Source organism: Erpetoichthys calabaricus, chromosome 4 (genome assembly GCF_900747795.2).
Source record: "Erpetoichthys calabaricus chromosome 4, fErpCal1.3, whole genome shotgun sequence".
In the NCBI taxonomy this organism is placed as follows: Eukaryota; Metazoa; Chordata; class Cladistia; order Polypteriformes; family Polypteridae; genus Erpetoichthys; species Erpetoichthys calabaricus.
The window spans coordinates 138,209,717-138,227,589 of record NC_041397.2 but is presented as its reverse complement, the minus strand read 5'-3'; the positions used below and the strand labels follow the sequence as shown (position 1 = coordinate 138,227,589).

Below are 17,873 nucleotides of genomic sequence, written 5' to 3'. Positions count from 1 at the left end.
GGTTCTGTCCCCCTAAGAGTCAAATCATCTTCTCTGGATATGTCTACGTTCATGTCATCCTTTTCTCTAGTCAGATTTGGTTTTTTGTTCACCTTAGTACTTTCATTGTCATTATTCTTATTCTTATATTTTTAAATTGGTTGCAACTTCGTCTTCACAGCTATAACATCTCCTCAAATTGACCTCTTTATTGCTTTTACACTTTTTTCAACCCAACGATCATCGTGATCTTACCACATTTATTCCTGTACATGTTTTGTTTTTTTTTAATTACTGCTTTCCATTCTGCATTATACCATTCTGCTCTTCATCCTTGTTGCTTCCCAAAAGCCACTACACTACTCATTGACACTACTTTTGCTTATTACCTTAACATCTATTTAGGGTTATTTTATCATTAGTGGTACAATCTCCAGTTCTAATGTTTGCCTTGCTTCTTGCTCCTGTTTTCCTGAACTGGATTAAATGCATTTGATAATGGGAAGCTATTTCTCTACACCTACACTATGTTGACTTAAATGCAATATTTCTCTGCCCCACACTGTCTTATTCTCACTTTTTTCTCTACCACTATGGAATGTCTTTGGAAATCAATACTCGTTTTATTCTTTTCTTCAGCTCTTCTCTATTTCAGCAAACTTTCTTCTCAGAATCAGCTTAAGAATCAGCATCATTTTTGCTAGGTGCTGTTAGTCTACTTTTTCCTCCTCCTCCTCCTTAAAGCACCAAAGGCTCAGGAGGTATAACAAGGGAATATACATAGTCGTTGCCAGGGAACATCATGCTGCGTATTATTTAGATATCATTTTAACTTGCTTATTTAGGTCTGAATTGAATTCTCTCTCTGTTGCCTGACATTTCATTCTAATGTTGGAGATGTTAATGTATTAGCCGTTTATTATTAGTATTCAAATTTCTCATGGCAGAATATGCAGTCAAAAGTGAGTAAGCACAATAAAGCTGTGCCTGGAATAATTTTAAAATGATATTATGCACGTTAGACTTTTCTTTTGCTCTAGGCTAAAATATTGAGTAAAAAAATCATCATGGATTCCATCCTAATATTCTGAAGATGTCCCTTTAGAAAGTTATATAATTCTCCAAAGCAAAAATGGGTTAAGACTTGGAGACCTGAAAATGACCTCTATCCTTGTTGTGTTCAACTAAAATCAGTCATACCTTACCATACAGTCTAATATCAACCAGGCAAGGTTTTCCCACAGAAACTTGATCTTGTACCCTAGAGTCAGGTTCTCCATGTTTTCTGGTAATAATAATAATAATAATAATAACAATAAATTTTATTTATTTTATTTATATTGCACTTTATATTTTAGCAATCCCAAAGTGCTACAGAGTAAAAATAGAATAATAAAATAAAAAAAACAGAAGAGTCTATAAAATACTTTAACAAAATGGCTTTCTAAAAAGATGAGTTTTTAGGTTTCGCTTAAAGGCCTCAGTCGACTGTGGGGCTCTCAGGTAATCAGGCATTCCACAGCCTCGGCGCCACCGATGAAAACGCCCTGTCACCCATGCTGCTGAGCTTAGTTCTGGGGACTTGAAGAGTGTTAGTGTGTACAGAGCGGAGGGAACGTAAGGAGTTATGAGGGGTAAGGAGTTCCTGTAGATAAAGAGGGGCATGTCCATAAATGCACTGATGGGTAAGAAGGGAGACCTTGTACTCTATTTTGAATGAAACAGGGAGCCAGTGAAGGGTTTTCAGGATTGGGGTGATGTGATCATACTTTCACACCCTCATCAGGATCCTGGCAGCGCTGTTCTGAATATACTGGAGTCTCTGGATACTCTAGCCAGGAATCCCAATGAGGAGTGCATTACAGTAATCCAGCCTGGAAGAGACAAAGGCATGGATGAGTTTCTCTGCATCTGCCCGGGTGAGTAATGGGCGGAGTTTGGCGATGTTCTTGAGATGGAAAAAAGATGACTTACAGAGATATTTGATGTGGGTGTCAAAAGTAAGTTGGGAGTCCATTCTAACACCCAAATTAGTAACAGATGTGGAAAGAGGAATATTTTGGCCAGAGAAAGTAATACTGGTGATGGTAGAAGAGCGAAGATGATGTGATGTACCAACTAAGATGGCTTCTGTTTTGGATCTGTTCAACTGAAGAAAACTGAGCCTTATCCATGCCTCTATCTCCTCCAGGCAGGTAGACAATGTAGATGTTGGCAGAGGAGATGTTGGTAGTGTCTTCATTCAATTGCATCCTGGAATTGTTTTCCACACCAAGTTGATGTCTGTGTGGAGCCTACACACTTTCTCTGTTTTAGTATTTTAATAAAATTACTGCTGAGTCCAAACATGATTTAACACACCCACTGGCCCAAGGTGACGTAATGAACAGAGCTCAGAGTATATCATACTTCTAACAATGCAGCAGATACCCATTCATTTCATGCAGCATAGTAATTACCTCTTTTGCTCTCATCACAAAGACACTCGATTGTTTTACCTATTGGGGGGGTGAACCTTGGTGATTTTGTCACATGGACACTTAATCATTTCATCAAGTGGGTTGTCGGGGATGCACCTAATGAAAGCCCCCTTGAGAATGCCCTAATGGTTGATACGACCCTGGCTGAGTCTATAATAGAAAGAGAGAGCCTAAGAACTGAAGAAAAGAAGTTCTAACCAGCCCCTGTACTACAAACCTAAAAAAGAAAGCTAAACCACAATGTGAATCTCATTAGACCTTGGTTTAGTCACAAATCTGTGTAGTTAGCATAGGTACTTGCCTACTTTAATTATTGCCCAAATGACCATTGTACTAGAGTGTTGTACCGTGTTAGCCATTATGGATGTAATGAGAAGCCACGCAAAATGACACCTTTAATTGTCTAACTGAAAAGATTACAATATGCAAGCTTTTGATGCAACTCAGGCCCCTTCTTCAGGCAAGACTTAATGAATTACATCTTGCCTGAATAAAGGGCCTGAGCTTCCTCAAAAGCTTGCATATTGTAATCTTTTAAGTTAGCCAATAAAATCTGTCATTTTGCTTGACTTCTCATTACATCCAAATGACTGCTAAAAGACCAATGTGCTAAGAAATTGAAAAGTTATCAGCCTTAAACAAAGATATAAAGATGAACACAAAATGGCAAACTAAGTATGCTGTAAAACAAAACACAGCAAAACACAGAGATGAAAAAAAAAGTTAGCGGTCCAGGTGGGATAATCCCTGTTTATTACTAAAATACATGAAGATCTGCATACGTTATGCAGACACGCTGGTTGAACTGCCAAGATGAAGTGAGAGACAGTGTTAAAGAAAAAGGGTTCAGAAGACGAAATATTTAACAATTAACCAAGCTAAAGTCCAAAATACATTGGTAAAATCAATTTTTTGTCAGATTACCAGAAACTGCCCATAGTAACAATGACAAAATAGCAGCGGCAGTATCAAAATGAACATGCTATCAAGGGAGATACAGCAAATCTTTATAACCTTTAATTAAACATTCTAGACAAATAATATTTCCAGAATTACTGTAGATTCAGCTTTTTTCAAAGCCCAGTTTATAATACAGCTGGCAATGAATGTTACAATTTAAAAGAAACACAGGGTCTTGCCTTCATCCCATCATTAGGTTGAGTCTAAAATGGTGGTGGACAGATGGGTGTTACATTAGACAGGGAGGTAGACAGAGGTGAGTTGGAGTAATTCTGCTTCCTCTGGGTCACCAACTTCTATATTGTGGAGGAAACAGGCAGCCTTTAACTTTCCTGGACTTTCCTACATCTCCTTCCTGCACTCCCTTTAATTTAGTCCCTATGGACTCAACTAAATTGTGAAGGCACAAAAACAGAACATATTCCACTCAGCTGACTGTTGAATTACTTCCAAGTCATAGCCAAAGAGAGAAACACAAAGCTGTAAGTGTTGTTCGTTACTATCATGATACATCTTGCTTATCGATTCATTTGCTAGGAAGGAGCAATCTGTCAAATTTATACTTATTAGTGTATCAAGAACAACTAACTTTTCTTTCCCTAAAAAGTATCTATGAAGCTGATATTCTTTAGTGAATTGAGGGTCCAGTAACGTAATACTGACTTTATGAAGTCCAGAGTGTACTCCTACCATTAAGCAGTCAGCTATGTAAATTATTCCTTTTGGAAAAGAACACCCACTAAACAGGTTTTTGGATTAACTGGTTTCCAGTAGTACAACAAAAACATAGACAGAGTAAATAGAGTCTTCATAGTCTTCATAATGCTGCTTATAGAGTGCTGTACTGAAGCTATAAACTCGACTGAATGATTTAACTTTAGCTGTTCAACAACAGAAAAAGTTTTAGAAACTAAGTTAGGGCTTCAACTGCACAATCAGTAATGCAGACTGTAGAAAATAATACTCCTACACAAGCCACCACTGCTGCTGGAAGTCATTTTGCAGAAATCACAGTTCTGAAAGGTTTCAAGAAAATATGTCTTCTTGCCAAAATCTTCCTGTATGGTACCCTATTGTTTCCAGTTGTAGCTTTTGTCTTTTTCTACACTAGACATCTTTTTGTTGAGTGGGCTAGGGTTATCATGAGTTGTAAACTTTTGGAGAATGTGAGTGTTGGAAGAAACCTGCTGCATTTTTAATTAAGTAAAAAACTATATTTGAAGTTCTTGAGGGGTAACCAGTTAGGATTATTAGATAAACTGCTGTCTTTTGTTTTTAGTAAAGTAAATTGCCACTAACTTATACAGGGCTATTCAAAATGAAAGAGCAGATTTCAAAAATGTATTTCAAACAAACTGTATAAAATAGAAACACATTCTGCACATCATTAGATAGAGGAAAGTTCAAAGTTTAAAAACCTGCCTAAAAGTACATGTGAATGCCACCAAGCACCGTTTCTCTTATATAGTCAATGGTGACAACACCACAAGAACCTTTTTTTTTTGCATGCTACAATTTGCGAATTATGAGTCCATTTTCAAGTGTCACGTGAATTCCGCCAACGGTTCAACAAAGAGTCGCCTCGTCATAAGCAAATTTATGAGTGGCATAAAAAATTTCCCCAATTTCAAGAGGTTTCAAATGACTTAATTTTCATGCAAGATAGTAAGTACCCTGTCTCTTTTCCACTTAGAGTTCTGGCGTTACCTGAATGACACCATTCCAGGACGATGGATAGGAAGAAGTGGACAACAAGATCTTGCTCATTGTCTGTGGCCTCCCAGGTCTCCAGACCTTACCCCCTGCAATTTTTATCTGTGGGGGTACATTAAAGAAAGAGTGTTTGTTCCACCTATGCCTGCTAATCTTCAAGATTTGTGACATCAAATTGAAGAAGTTGTGAATTCAGTAACTAGGGACCAGTTGATTTGTGTGTGGCAGGAGATGGTTTACCGTTTTGATGTTTGTTGTGCTACACATGGTACTCATGTTGAGTACATGTAACCTCAAGGCCCATAGGATCAAACTTTGAACTTTCCTCTTTCTAGTGATGTGCGCAATGTGTTTCTGTCTTATACAGGTTGTTTGAAATAAATTTTTGAAATCTCCTCTTTCATTTTGAATATCCCTGTATTTTATTCTTCTAGCATAATCTAATTTTACATGCTGTTTGCATATATCCTCTCTAACTGCTTGAGGACATCATAAAAAGATGATTGTGTTTTAGGAAAAGTGACGTCTTCCATCCATCCATTTTCCAACCCGCTGAATCCGAACACAGGGTCACGGGGGTCTGCTGGAGCCAATCCCAGCCAACACAGGGCACAAGGCAGGAACCAATCCTGGGCAGGGTGCCAACCCACCGCAGAAAAGTGACGTCTTGCACTCATCAATTGTGGCCACTTACTTTGACATGGGTTTTATTTTGTAAGGCTAAGCTTATGTTTTTTTTTCTTTACTATATTTGGAATTATTCTTTTTTTTTTTTTTTTTGGAGTTTGACTTTTTGGATGGCAGTCCAACATCTAGCAGTCCATGGTTAGCTCTCTGTATAAATCTCATTATCAATCAGTAGAAAAGTGATGCTTGCTTTCCTTCATCGTTGTTTTGCTTGTTGGTTTTCCAAGCAGCGTATCAATGAGAGCATCTCAGCTACATTTCACATACACACGCAGAGGCACAAGTACAAACACGTGCTTTTATTTTTCTTCTTTTTTCCCTTGTGGTAAATGCCTTCCTCCGTTTCCCACAAGCACAGAACAGTTCACAAACACAGCACAACACAATACTCTTCTTCTCTCTCCTTTTCTCTCTTTTTTTCTTTCCTCTACTCGTCCACCTCCTCCCAACTCCTCAAACAGAGTGAGGCGGCCTTTTTTATAGTGCACCCGGAAGTGCTCCAGGTGCTCTCTGATCCTCGTTCAGTAGCACTTCTAGGTGAGGCGGAAGTGCTGCAGTCCAGGGCTCTGTAACTGTCTAGGCACCCCCTGGCGGTGGCCACAGGCCCCAGCAAGGTTGAGGCTCTAAGCTCCAAACCCATGGCCTTGGTGTAAGCTGGGGGGTTTGCCCTCTTGTGTTCTGAGGGAGGTATTGCCCTGAATTTGTCCTCTCTCCCGGTCCTCTCATCAATGAGGCGTCCAGGCCGGGCAAGGGCCCTGGCCATCCACCACAATGTTTATCCATCTTTATCTCATCATTTTTATTTTATAAGTAACTCCTTTCCAGTTTGTTATGTTCTTATTTTTCTGAACATCTTAGGTCTCAGGGTTTTCTCTTTTAGGAGAAGGTCTTCTTGACCCTTTTTAAATTAAACGTTATTTTACAATCGAGTATTTGGACATCAAAACATGCATTTCTGTATATCACACATTGAATTACCAACAACTGATTGCAAACTGATTACTGTTTGAAATTGATCTCTCCAACCATCTGTGATCTACACAACTTAATCCACTTCAGGGCAAAAAGGGGGTACCAAGGCAACAGCAGTCAGACAATCACAGGCCAAACTCATACGCACACCTTACACTCACTCATAGTCAGCCAATTTTTTTACAATTTAAAAAGAAAATCTGACAATAAACCCCTCCTCTCCAACCAAAAAAACATAAAATGCAAAACTCACTAAAGAATGTTTTGGAGTTTTTAAAGTTTTTTTGGGTTGGAAAACAAAGAATATTGTTATCAAAGAATATTTACTGTGTAAGACAATGTAATGCTCTGAATAAGCAATTTGTAATTGTTATTCCACAATTTACATACATATGTATAATAAAAATTGTGTGATTACAATTACAATTGGGTACTTAATTATTGCATTACTCTGTATTACACAGTAAGTACAAGGTAATAACACAACACCTAGTTACTCTGTTTTATACAGGTAATTACATGGCAGGTAGGAGCAGTGCAGTTATAGACAACTAATCTAAAGTGATATTTTAAATATTTACACACATACCATATGATTCAAAAACTGGATGTAGTGCTTTCTCAGTCTGCTAATGGCTTTCAGTTGGCCAGTTCCCTGAGAAGTGTCAACAGGTGGCCGATACAAAGTGACAAAACATAAAAAAGTGGAAATTCACAGCATTAGCCCTCTTTAAAGGAAACTGAAATACAATCTGTACATCATATTTAACAATTCTGAGGTTTACTATGTCTGACATGTTAACATAGTTTATAATAATGGCTCAATGATGTGAATTACCACTTAGCCATTATTGTAATATATTATAATTATACTAGCCAACCCGCGGCGTACCATACACCGCATAATCAGGCCGCTTTTTAAATGATTTTTAAGCACAAAAAATTAACATTAGAAAAATTGGTAATGTAATAAATCGCCAAGAAAAGTAACATTTCATGTGCTCACCCCCAACTCGTCACCCGAGTCGTTTTGCTCTTTGCACAGTCAACATGCACTTGTGAGTCACGTAGACTTTTCATTGTTGTTTACGGTTTTGGCTGCTTTTCCATATATAATCCACCAAGTCACCCGACCATGGTAGTACCGGGTGGTGGGTGTACAAAGGGCAGGGACGTAATCAGGGCGAGCATATGACCCGCTAGCCATGTTTTTGAAAGTTTGGCCCTGTGCCTTATTAATTGTCATCGCAAAGGCAAATCTAACAGGAAATTGTCTTCGTCTTAAAGTAAAAGGCAAATTATCCACGACAAACAAACTGTTTTACACGCTGCATACCATACTACGCCGCATAATCACGCCACTTTTTTAATGTTTTTTAAGCAGAGGGAAAAAAATGAACATTTGCAAAATCCGTAACGCTGCTTTCAGTAAGTACAATGCACACGCGTTTAATTTGTCGGCCACTTTTTGCCAGCCGTCTTTTCTGGTTTGGACCGCTTTTACAGTGTTACCGCTTGTGTATATTAAATCTTGAAATCCTTCGAGTAACTAATTAACTAACTAACACCCACCCACCCAGCTTGTGTGAAAAAAATGCGCCCGTTCTTTCATTTTTTTGCAGCCTATCAAAGACTTGCTGATCATGTTTTCTAGACTCAATATATATTGGCTTTTCACTCAGCGCGGGGGCGCGCATTCATCTCGGATTATTACATGTTGCTAGACTAATCTGCTACACGGCTGCGTTTGAAAAATCGACTTATCCCGGATGAGTTTCACTGGCATTAATGATTAGGAATCCGGTTGGAATAAAACCCTGCAGCCACAGGGGTTCACCAGGACCGAGTTTGGGAAACACTGCTGAACAGAGACGAAGCCGACTCAGGTGAGGAGTGGGGGCGGGCAAAGTAGTTGCAGCTATTGATTATTCAGTGTTGTTTGCCTGGGTGTCTGATCTGCGTTGACTGACATGGCTATTTTCTGCGTATCCCATGGTTGTCTTCCGGCAGTGTGAATGTCTCGAGAGACAGGGCGTCCTTGTGTGGTGAGTTGTTGCAGTTTGTGACCACCTCGCCGACGTTATCCCAATGTTTGCAAACAAAGCCAACAGCCATGTTGCGAAGTTTGAGAGCAACAGTTTCGTCAATGACATTTTTCCAAAAAAACCCGACTGATAGAAACAAACAGTTACCTGATGCAGGAATTTCTATAACATTGAAAAAGTGTTGTTTCCATGAAATACATTTGAAGTCGTAGCCATGGAGGGCAAATGAACAGTCAACGTGGCTCACAGCTGGATTTGGACAGCAGCACAGACCAAAGCGAGCATGTGTTTGATCAGCTGTTCGAGTTGGCGGCGGGGTAGAGTTTCTGGGCGGGGCTTTGTTGTTCGTTTCCCATGGTTTTCGATGGTGGACGTGGTCGGGTGTCATAACTGAAACGAATAATGAAAAGTCAATGTGGCTCAGAGGTGCATATGGACTCCTAGCACAGACGAAAGGGACTAACTGGGTGGGCTGTGAGTTTTTGCATCCGGGCACATGAGCAGGCAGTGTGAATGCCTAGAGAGCGAGGGTAGACGCGGGCCGGGGAAAACGGAGTGTTGGTGGGCGGGGAAACATCTTCCGTGTTCCTGCAGCACCATCTTAAGAAGACGCATGTTTGTTGCGGGTGCGAATTGCTGTATGTAGCGTGTAAAACAGTTTGCTATGGTGCACGTGGTCATGCGTCGTAACCGAAAAGTCAACGTAGCTCAGAGGTGCATGTGTACTGTAGGACAGACGAACATAAATGACGGTGTGTTTTCTGAGGCGTCGCATCTGAGTTGGTGGGTGTGGCTCTGCGAGTTGTCATCGTATCCAATGGTCTTGTCGGCGGCTTAGTGAATCCATGCCCTTTCCGGCGTGCTTTCCATGGGTGGCTACTTGTCTTCCGGCTTAGTGAATTATATATATAGATTATAATTTATAATAATGCTTATGGGCCATCATTTAGCTGGTTTGGTATCATTTCCCTACTTTATCAAGGGTGTCATTATTTCCCAGTTTGTTGCGTACACATGGGGCAGAGTTGCTGTAAAGATACAAATGTTTCTCCATCAGGATTTCTTTTATAAATCTCACCTTTGGCGTGGGAAGTTATGTACACACATTTCAAGCCTCTTTTTGTGTGTACATAAGCTTTATGAGGCCCCAGGTCCTTCTGAGGTTACACATTGACTGCTAACTTAAAACGTCAATATTTGAAAATGAATAAATTCCTGCCCACTGGAGAATACATTAGGTGTCAGGGAAGGACATTTAATATTCCTATCTTGATAATTGCTTTTGTGTGTTAATCAGGATCAGTGGGAGTATGTGTGTGTCATCCAGTCTGAAGTTAATCATCCAGTGTATGTTGCTATTGGTTGACAGGTGAAGACACAAGGTAGATGTATTTTATTGTCCCAGTTGTTGATTTGGTGGTTTGGGGCTGGTGGTTTCAACCGAGAAGGTATTGGTCATTGTGAAAGCTGCACAAGCCTCCAGTCAGCAATAAAATGAGGGTGAGTTTTTAATCAGAATCATAGGTTTAGTAATGTCTAATGTGATTCTTTTTAGTGTAGGTGAACTTCCCTAATCTAGTCATGAAGAGATGAATTACTGACATTTATGGAAGATACGACACCTCTAGGTGTTTAGTGGGCAGATCTTCTGAACCCATTGCAAGTTTGTTAAATTATTTCTGCTTTTGACATTTCTGAATGTATCAGCTCTCTTTTAAGAAACACACATTACTGAATATTTCTGGTCTTGTTAGACCTGCATGCCTTTGAAAAACCTTTCTTTATTATCTATTATCCAAAGAAACATGAATGTAGGAATGTTAAGCATGCTGATGTCACTTATGACAGATAAGGCACTAAGCACTTGATTGCTTTTTCTAATCTTATGACCTTTGTTTTCCTTTGCAGTTGTTCTCCTGGACACCACATCAGTGCTGGGAGAGCTTGGGTGGAAAACATATCCACTGAATGGGGTAAGTGATACAGTACACCCTAATATGATTCTACCCCTTATCAGCCTAACATCTTTGCTTACATAACTATTCATATTCTTCAATGAAAGATCTTTGAAATTATTCTGGATGAGGATACTAATGCGTATTTGAATTCACTTTTTCATAGATCTCCTGTTCCACTTCACCAACATATGCTCCATTCGACTTGTAAACTCATTTCAAGCCTGAACCTGATTAATTCATTTTGTTTGCTTAATACTTGGGCTAAGGTTTTCTCCTATTTACCTCTTGAAATCACACTCTTGACTGGACTCTATACGTGTTTCTCAGTCTTTGGCATCATCACTCTCTTATATGTAGCTTCTCTATCAGACTATCGCTGTACTCTCCCTTTCTTGTTTGTATCTGTCCTTATTCCCCAAGCAAGCAGCAAGGTGGTGCTTCATTAAGTCATTACTTGTGAGTTCTGATTTAAGTAACACACATTCCTGTGTTGGAGTATTTCTTTTTCTGTTACTTCTAATTTTGCTGATATCACCACATACATCAAGATCATCATTAAAGGCACCATTAGAGATTTTACTATCAGTTACTCTGTTGGCTTAGCCCAGACATATTGGAAATGGATTCAAGACTTAGAGATGCATTTATCTACTTTTGAAAAAAAGTGATGGACCCTGGACATAAAGTTTTGATCTCAACTACCAAGTCTGATTTAAATTCCCTGCTGTGACAAAAAGTTAATATTTGAAATCCACCACACACGGACCAAATATTATGTTTCTATTTCAAATCCAAACCTTAACCACCTCGTTGTCAGGCACACACATCCATTTTGTTTATTAAAAGTTAATCAGGTATTCTGGGGGCTAAATGCAGAATTTTCTTTTTGGGGTGTTTTCAAAGCATCATTGTACTTGCTGTGTTACTCTCATTTGTTTAACTGAGTTGTATTTTGTTGTAATTTTTTTTTTCAGGTAAAATTAATTAAAGAAATAATCTAATATAAAATAAATCAGGATCAATGTATGAAACACTTTACAAATTAACAAAACTTTTTATGAGTGTTACTTACTGTAAAGTTTTTTTTTTCTTGAGAACCCCCTTCCTTGACAATATCTAAGGTAAAAGAAGTCAGAGGCTGACAGTTTTAACTTGCCCATTATCAAGGCTAAGCCTAAAGAAGCATTGAAGTCTCTAAGGAGTGGTAGGACCCCTGGCCCAGACGGACTTCCATATAAGATGTCTTCTGCTTTTTGGAGTCATCTGTAGATTATATATTTGAAGATGTTAAACAATCCTCCCACTATAAACACACTGGACGATTCTTTACATTTGGCCTTGCTTACTCTTTCCTAAAACAGGGAAAAAACAATTATCATCCAATTTTGCTGATGAATATGGATACAGTTCCTGACTAAGCTACTAGTGTAGTCCAATATTCATAAACTGATCCACCCTGACTAGACTTGTTTTATTAGAGCATGACAATCAACAAACAGTATCTGGTACCTTTAGCATATGTTAGACATCACTCCATCACCCATCTAGCCACACATTTGGCTCTAGATGCAGAAAAGGCCTTCATTCAGAAGAGTTGGGGTTTTCTATAGCAGCTCATGTATTCAGTTTTATGATGATTTTCACGAATACAATGAAGCCATTACATTGACCAGGATATGTGTTCTTACTAACAGTTGCAGATTTAGATATGGTTGACATTGGCAACTGCTCTGAGTGGCTTTTTATTTTGATGTTGCATGGGGAACCTGCACCAAAAAATTCAGAGATGTGATTACAGCTTGAACAGGTCAATGTATTAGAGGCATCGCTTATGACGGTTGATGGGCAATTGCTCTGGACATCAAATACGCTTGCTATGTCTACATATTATGTACACAGAGGGTACCACTTATGTAACTGAAGGGCCATGTGCTAATACTGACTACCCACTATGGACACCAAGAGGTGCTATCCCCCCTCCCCACCTAGGTGTGCTTACTAACTCTAATATCTTCAGAATATTTAAAGGTGTCAGGTGGTGATGACCCCTTACTGCACTGCTTTTAATCTTTAATTGGGACCCTTGACCGTTGCCTTGAGTCAATCACCCCAGTCTTGATTCATGCCTCTAGTCATAACACATCCCTATATGCAGCTATTTTATTTATCTTGGGTAACCCTAAGAGTGATTTCCCCAATATTCTACAATTATTTGATTCCTATTTTTCCTGTTTGTGGTGGGGTGTGTCTGATTTTCTTACTTTCATTCTGTCTTTCTTCCTCACATTTTTTTATTATAATAGAGAGATTTGAATATAAATTTTCTTAGTGCCTGATAAAGTAGTTCTATACAGAGGATGGAGCCCTAGCCTGGTTTTTGCAGCTGCAAATGTGGTCAGGTAATGCTAGCTGGATGTCCCTGTCCACATTTTGATTCATTTTGCCAGTTCTGTTATCTATATGGAGAAGGGAGAGATGATATGCTGTATTCATTGGAATTGTGCATACAGACTGCTTCAAGGTGACATGTGAGGGACTCACTTCATGCTGCAATTGCTCCTTCAACGTGCACAATTTTTAGAAATTGGTCAAAAAAAATGGTGTACTAGTTTTTCTGTGAGCAATGCATCAAAACAAAGAAAACATTACACCCATAAACCCAGAGATTGTCACCAACATTGCAGATTGTACGAACAGAATTCTTCATAAGTATGTGTGGTGGTTATCACAACAGGCAGATGTGTCATTAAAGTCATATCAGCATGCCCAGAATGGGATAAACTGCCCAAATCCAGGTGTGCAATGCTTGCAGACACTTACCCAAGAAGACTTGAAGCTGTAATTACTGCCAAAAGGGCTTCGTCAAAGTATTGAATTAGATAGATAGATAGATAGATAGATAGATAGATAGATAGATAGATAGATAGATAGATAGATAGATAGATAGATAGATAGATAGATAGATAGATAGATGAATTAGGAGGCTGAATACTTATATGAATGAGAGATTTCAGCTTTTTATTTTTAATACATTTGCAAACCCTTCTGAAAACGTGTTTACACATTGTCATTATGGGTTATTGAGTGTAGATTGATGTGCAAACATACAGTATATCCATTTAACATTAAATCTACAACACTATAAACTGTGCAGAACATGAAGGGGCCTTTTCTGAATCAAATATGTTGAATACTTTCTGAATATACATGTACTGTATATTATATATATGTAGGGAGAGACAGAGACAGTGATAAAATTAAACAAACATAAGTGAGGACTTCATTTCAAAATGTACTAGTGCTACTAAAATATATTTAGAGAGATTACTAAATAAAAGTAGACAGCCTTCTCTTTCATACTGTGGAATTGCATTTTTATAGACCCAATTATACAAAAAGCTTAAAAGCATAAACTTGATTAAGTAGGAAGTCTTGAGTGTTAATGGGACTTAACCATGTTATCTTTGCTGAATGTTCCAGCATACAATGATTGAATTGAAGAATTTGAAGATTTAGTTACAACATATGTGGAGAATCTGTCACTCTTAAGGGTGATATATGGAATTATGAGGATTCTAATTTATAACTTTGTAAGTGAAACAGTTTTAATGTTCATTCTATTTTTGCAGTAGAACAATGTACAGTAAATGTGTTATTTACACCATGACACTGTCATTGTCGTTGTTTTTATTTAAAGTCCAGACTTTGACATGAATTTTAAACCCGTCCAAAAGTGCTGTTAATTTGTGAATCACATATTAGTGGTAAACTCATCTCTGCTCTGAAACATCAGACTTGTATTTAGCAGATAGTCTCATAGGGAAGAGTGGCCATCCTTAAGAAGGAAAACCTTATTTCTTGGAATCCCAAGACTGAGGTTTGCCAGCTTGTGCAATTTGTTTATATTATGTTGTTGCAAATTTCCTAATTTACCACTAGATTTCCCAATTTGCCACAACGTTTTATATATACATTTATCACAGCTTTCCAATGAAAACGCCATTAGCAGACACTTGGATTTGAGCCCAGCATATGCAGGCTTAAAAAAAAAACATCCAAATAATAAAAAAGACTTTATGACCAACACCTTCTGAACCTCACCTTATTAATCCACCCCCTCCTTACAACCTCCCCCACCACCGTTCATCTGCTATATATTGCCTTTGATTCCTGTATGTCTAATCATTTTCCTCTGATGATGACACCTGGTAGGTTGTCAAAAGCTTAGGAATAAAAAACTATTTTAAGATACATGGTTCATTTTCTCCCTTTGTGGATCTCTAGCTACAAATAAGCAAACCATATCACAGACCTTTGCTTCCATATAAATATATATATATTGGCAGATGGCCAGACAACCTGAGAATGGAAGGACTTAGGGAGAGAGTATTTCCAGGACAGTTTCACCTCTGTACCAACAGAGGGCAGCCCCCTCAGTTTCCAGAAGGGCTATGGTTCATGAACATGGGAGCTCAACTCTATTGTGGCCCGTGGCCACCTGCTATGGGGTGCACAGACATTTTCAGGGCCCTATTTGGCCACATTTCTGCCACATCCAGAAGTGTGGCCCGAAGAATCTTATTGGGCACTTAGAATCATTCTGAGTGCCCTATAAAGTGAGCCAGTCACCAACCACTCAATGACCAGAGTCGGGAAGAAGAGAACAAAGCCTGAGGAGTAGTGGAGGCAGAAGGACTGGTGGCACAAGGGACTGTGTTCTGTGGGTAATTTCTGCACTGAGCTGGAAACTAAAAATAAACCATGTGCTGGGTGCTAAACCTGTCTCATGCCTTTCTGTGTTGTTGTGGTTAAGGCATCTGTACACGCCCAGGGCTTCACTATATATACAGTGCATCCAGAAAGTATTCACAGCACATCACTTTTTCCACATTTTGTTATATTACAGCCTTATTCCAAAATGGATTAAATTCATTTTTTTCCTCAGAATTCTACACACAACACCCCATAATGACAACGTGAAAAAACTTTACTTGAGGTTTTTGCAAATTTATTAAAAATAAAAAAATTAAGAAAGCACATGTACATAAGTATTCACAGCCTTTGCCGTGAAGTTGAAATTGAGCTCAGGTGCATCCTGTTTCCCCTGATCATCCTTGAGATGTTTCTGCAGCTTAATTCAGTTGACTGGACATGATTTGGAAAGGCACACACCTGTCTATATAAGGTCCCACAGTTGACAGTTCATGTCAGAGCACAAACCAAGCATGAAGTCAAAGGAATTGTCTGTAGACCTCTGAGACAGGATTGTCTCGAGGCACAAATCTGGGGAAGGTTACAGAAAAATTTCTGCTGCTTTGAAGGTCCCAATAAGCACAGTGGCCTCCATCATCCATAAGTGGAAGAAGTTCGAAACCACCAGGACTCTTCCTAGAGCTGGCCGGCCATCTAAACTGAGAGATCGGGGGAGAAGGGCCTTAGTCAGGGAGGTGACCAAGAACCCGATGGTCACTCTGTCAGAGCTCCAGAGGTCCTCTGTGGAGAGAGGAGAACCTTCCAGAAGGACAACCATCTCTGCAGCAATCCACCAATCAGGCCTGTATGGTAGAGTGGCCAGACAGAAGCCACTTCTTAGTAAAAGGCACATGGAAGCCCGCCTGGAGTTTGCCAAAAGGCACCTGAAGGACTCTCAGACCATGAGAAAGAAAATTCTCTGGTCTGATGAGACAAAGGTTGAACTCTTTGGTGTGAATGCCAGGCGTCACGTTTGGAGGAAACCTGGCACCATCCCTACAGTGAAGCATGGTGGTGGCAGCATCATGCTGTGGGGATGTTTTTCAGCGGCAGGAACTGGGAGACTAGTCAGGATAAAGGGAAAGATGACTGCAGCAATGTACAGAGACATCCTGGATGAAAACCTGCTCCAGAGCGCTCTTGACCTCAGACTGGGGCGACGGTTCATCTTTCAGCAGGACAACGACCCTAAGCACACAGCCAAGATATCAAAGGAGTGGCTTCAGGACAACTCTGTGAATGTCCTTGAGTGGCCCAGACAGAGCCCAGACTTGAATCTGATTGAACATCTCTGTAGAGATCTTAAAATGGCTGTGCACCAACGCTTCCCATCCAACCTGATGGAGCTTGAGAGGTGCTGCAAAGAGGAATGGGCGAAACTGGCCAAGGATAGGTGTGCCAAGCTTGTGGCATCATATTCAACAAGACTTGAGGCTGCAATTGCTGCCAAAGGTGCATCGACAAAGTATTGAGCAAAGGCTGTGAATACTTATGTACATGTGATTTCTCAGTTTTTTTTATCTATAATAATAAAAGGCAAAGCCCTCACTGACTGACTGACTCACTCACTCACTCACTGACTGACTCATCACTAATTCTCCAACTTCCCGTGTAGGTGGAAGGCTGAAATTTGGCAGGCTCATTCCTTACAGCTTACTTACAAAAGTTAGGCAGGTTTCATTTTAAAATTCAAAGCGTAATGGTCATAACTGGAACATATTTTTTGTCCATACACTGTAATGGAGGAGGCGGAGTCACGTATCGCGTCATCACGCCTCCTACGTAATCACGTGAACTAAAAACAAGGAAGAGATTTACAGCACGAGTCGCACGCGGGAACGAAGGTAAATGACGTTAATTTTCGACTGTCTTTTAATACTGTGTAAGCATACATATTAACACATGTGCAATTAAACGTGTGCATTTACGGGGTGATTTCTCAGGCTTAAAAGCTCACCTTTTATCAAACGCGGGAACAAAGGTAACTGACGTTGTTCACTGTCTTTTAATACTGTGTAACCATACATATTAACACATGTCCAATTAAACGTGTACATTTACGGGGTGATTTCTCAGGCTTAAAAGCTCGCCTTTTACTAAAAAGGTAAATGCAAAACTATTTTCAATCAGTTTATTGAAACGCTCCCGTTAAGGATTGCAATAACATATTCGCGAGATAAAAGAACGAAGTAGGGGGAAATGGAGGAAGACCCGCAAACAGCGAAGAGCAAAAAATTAATTAAACAATTGAGAACGGAGCGAGTTAAGCATACAAGCATGTTCATAAGGGAAACAAAGCACGGTGTAAAACGTAAGTTTAAATTAAG

General features: G+C 39.4%; 1 protein-coding gene across 3 annotated transcripts in view; it reads left to right on the top strand.

Annotated features, from left to right (window-relative positions):
* The window catches only part of epha6 (eph receptor A6), a 364,797-nt gene that overhangs the window by 69,576 nt on the left and 277,348 nt on the right, over positions 1-17,873 (top strand). For all 3 annotated transcript variants that reach the window (XM_051927201.1, XM_028799848.2, XM_051927202.1), the window contains exon 2: positions 10,745-10,809. In XM_051927201.1, coding sequence (XP_051783161.1) covers positions 10,745-10,809 — 65 coding nt within the window. The remainder of the gene's footprint in view (positions 1-10,744; positions 10,810-17,873) is intronic.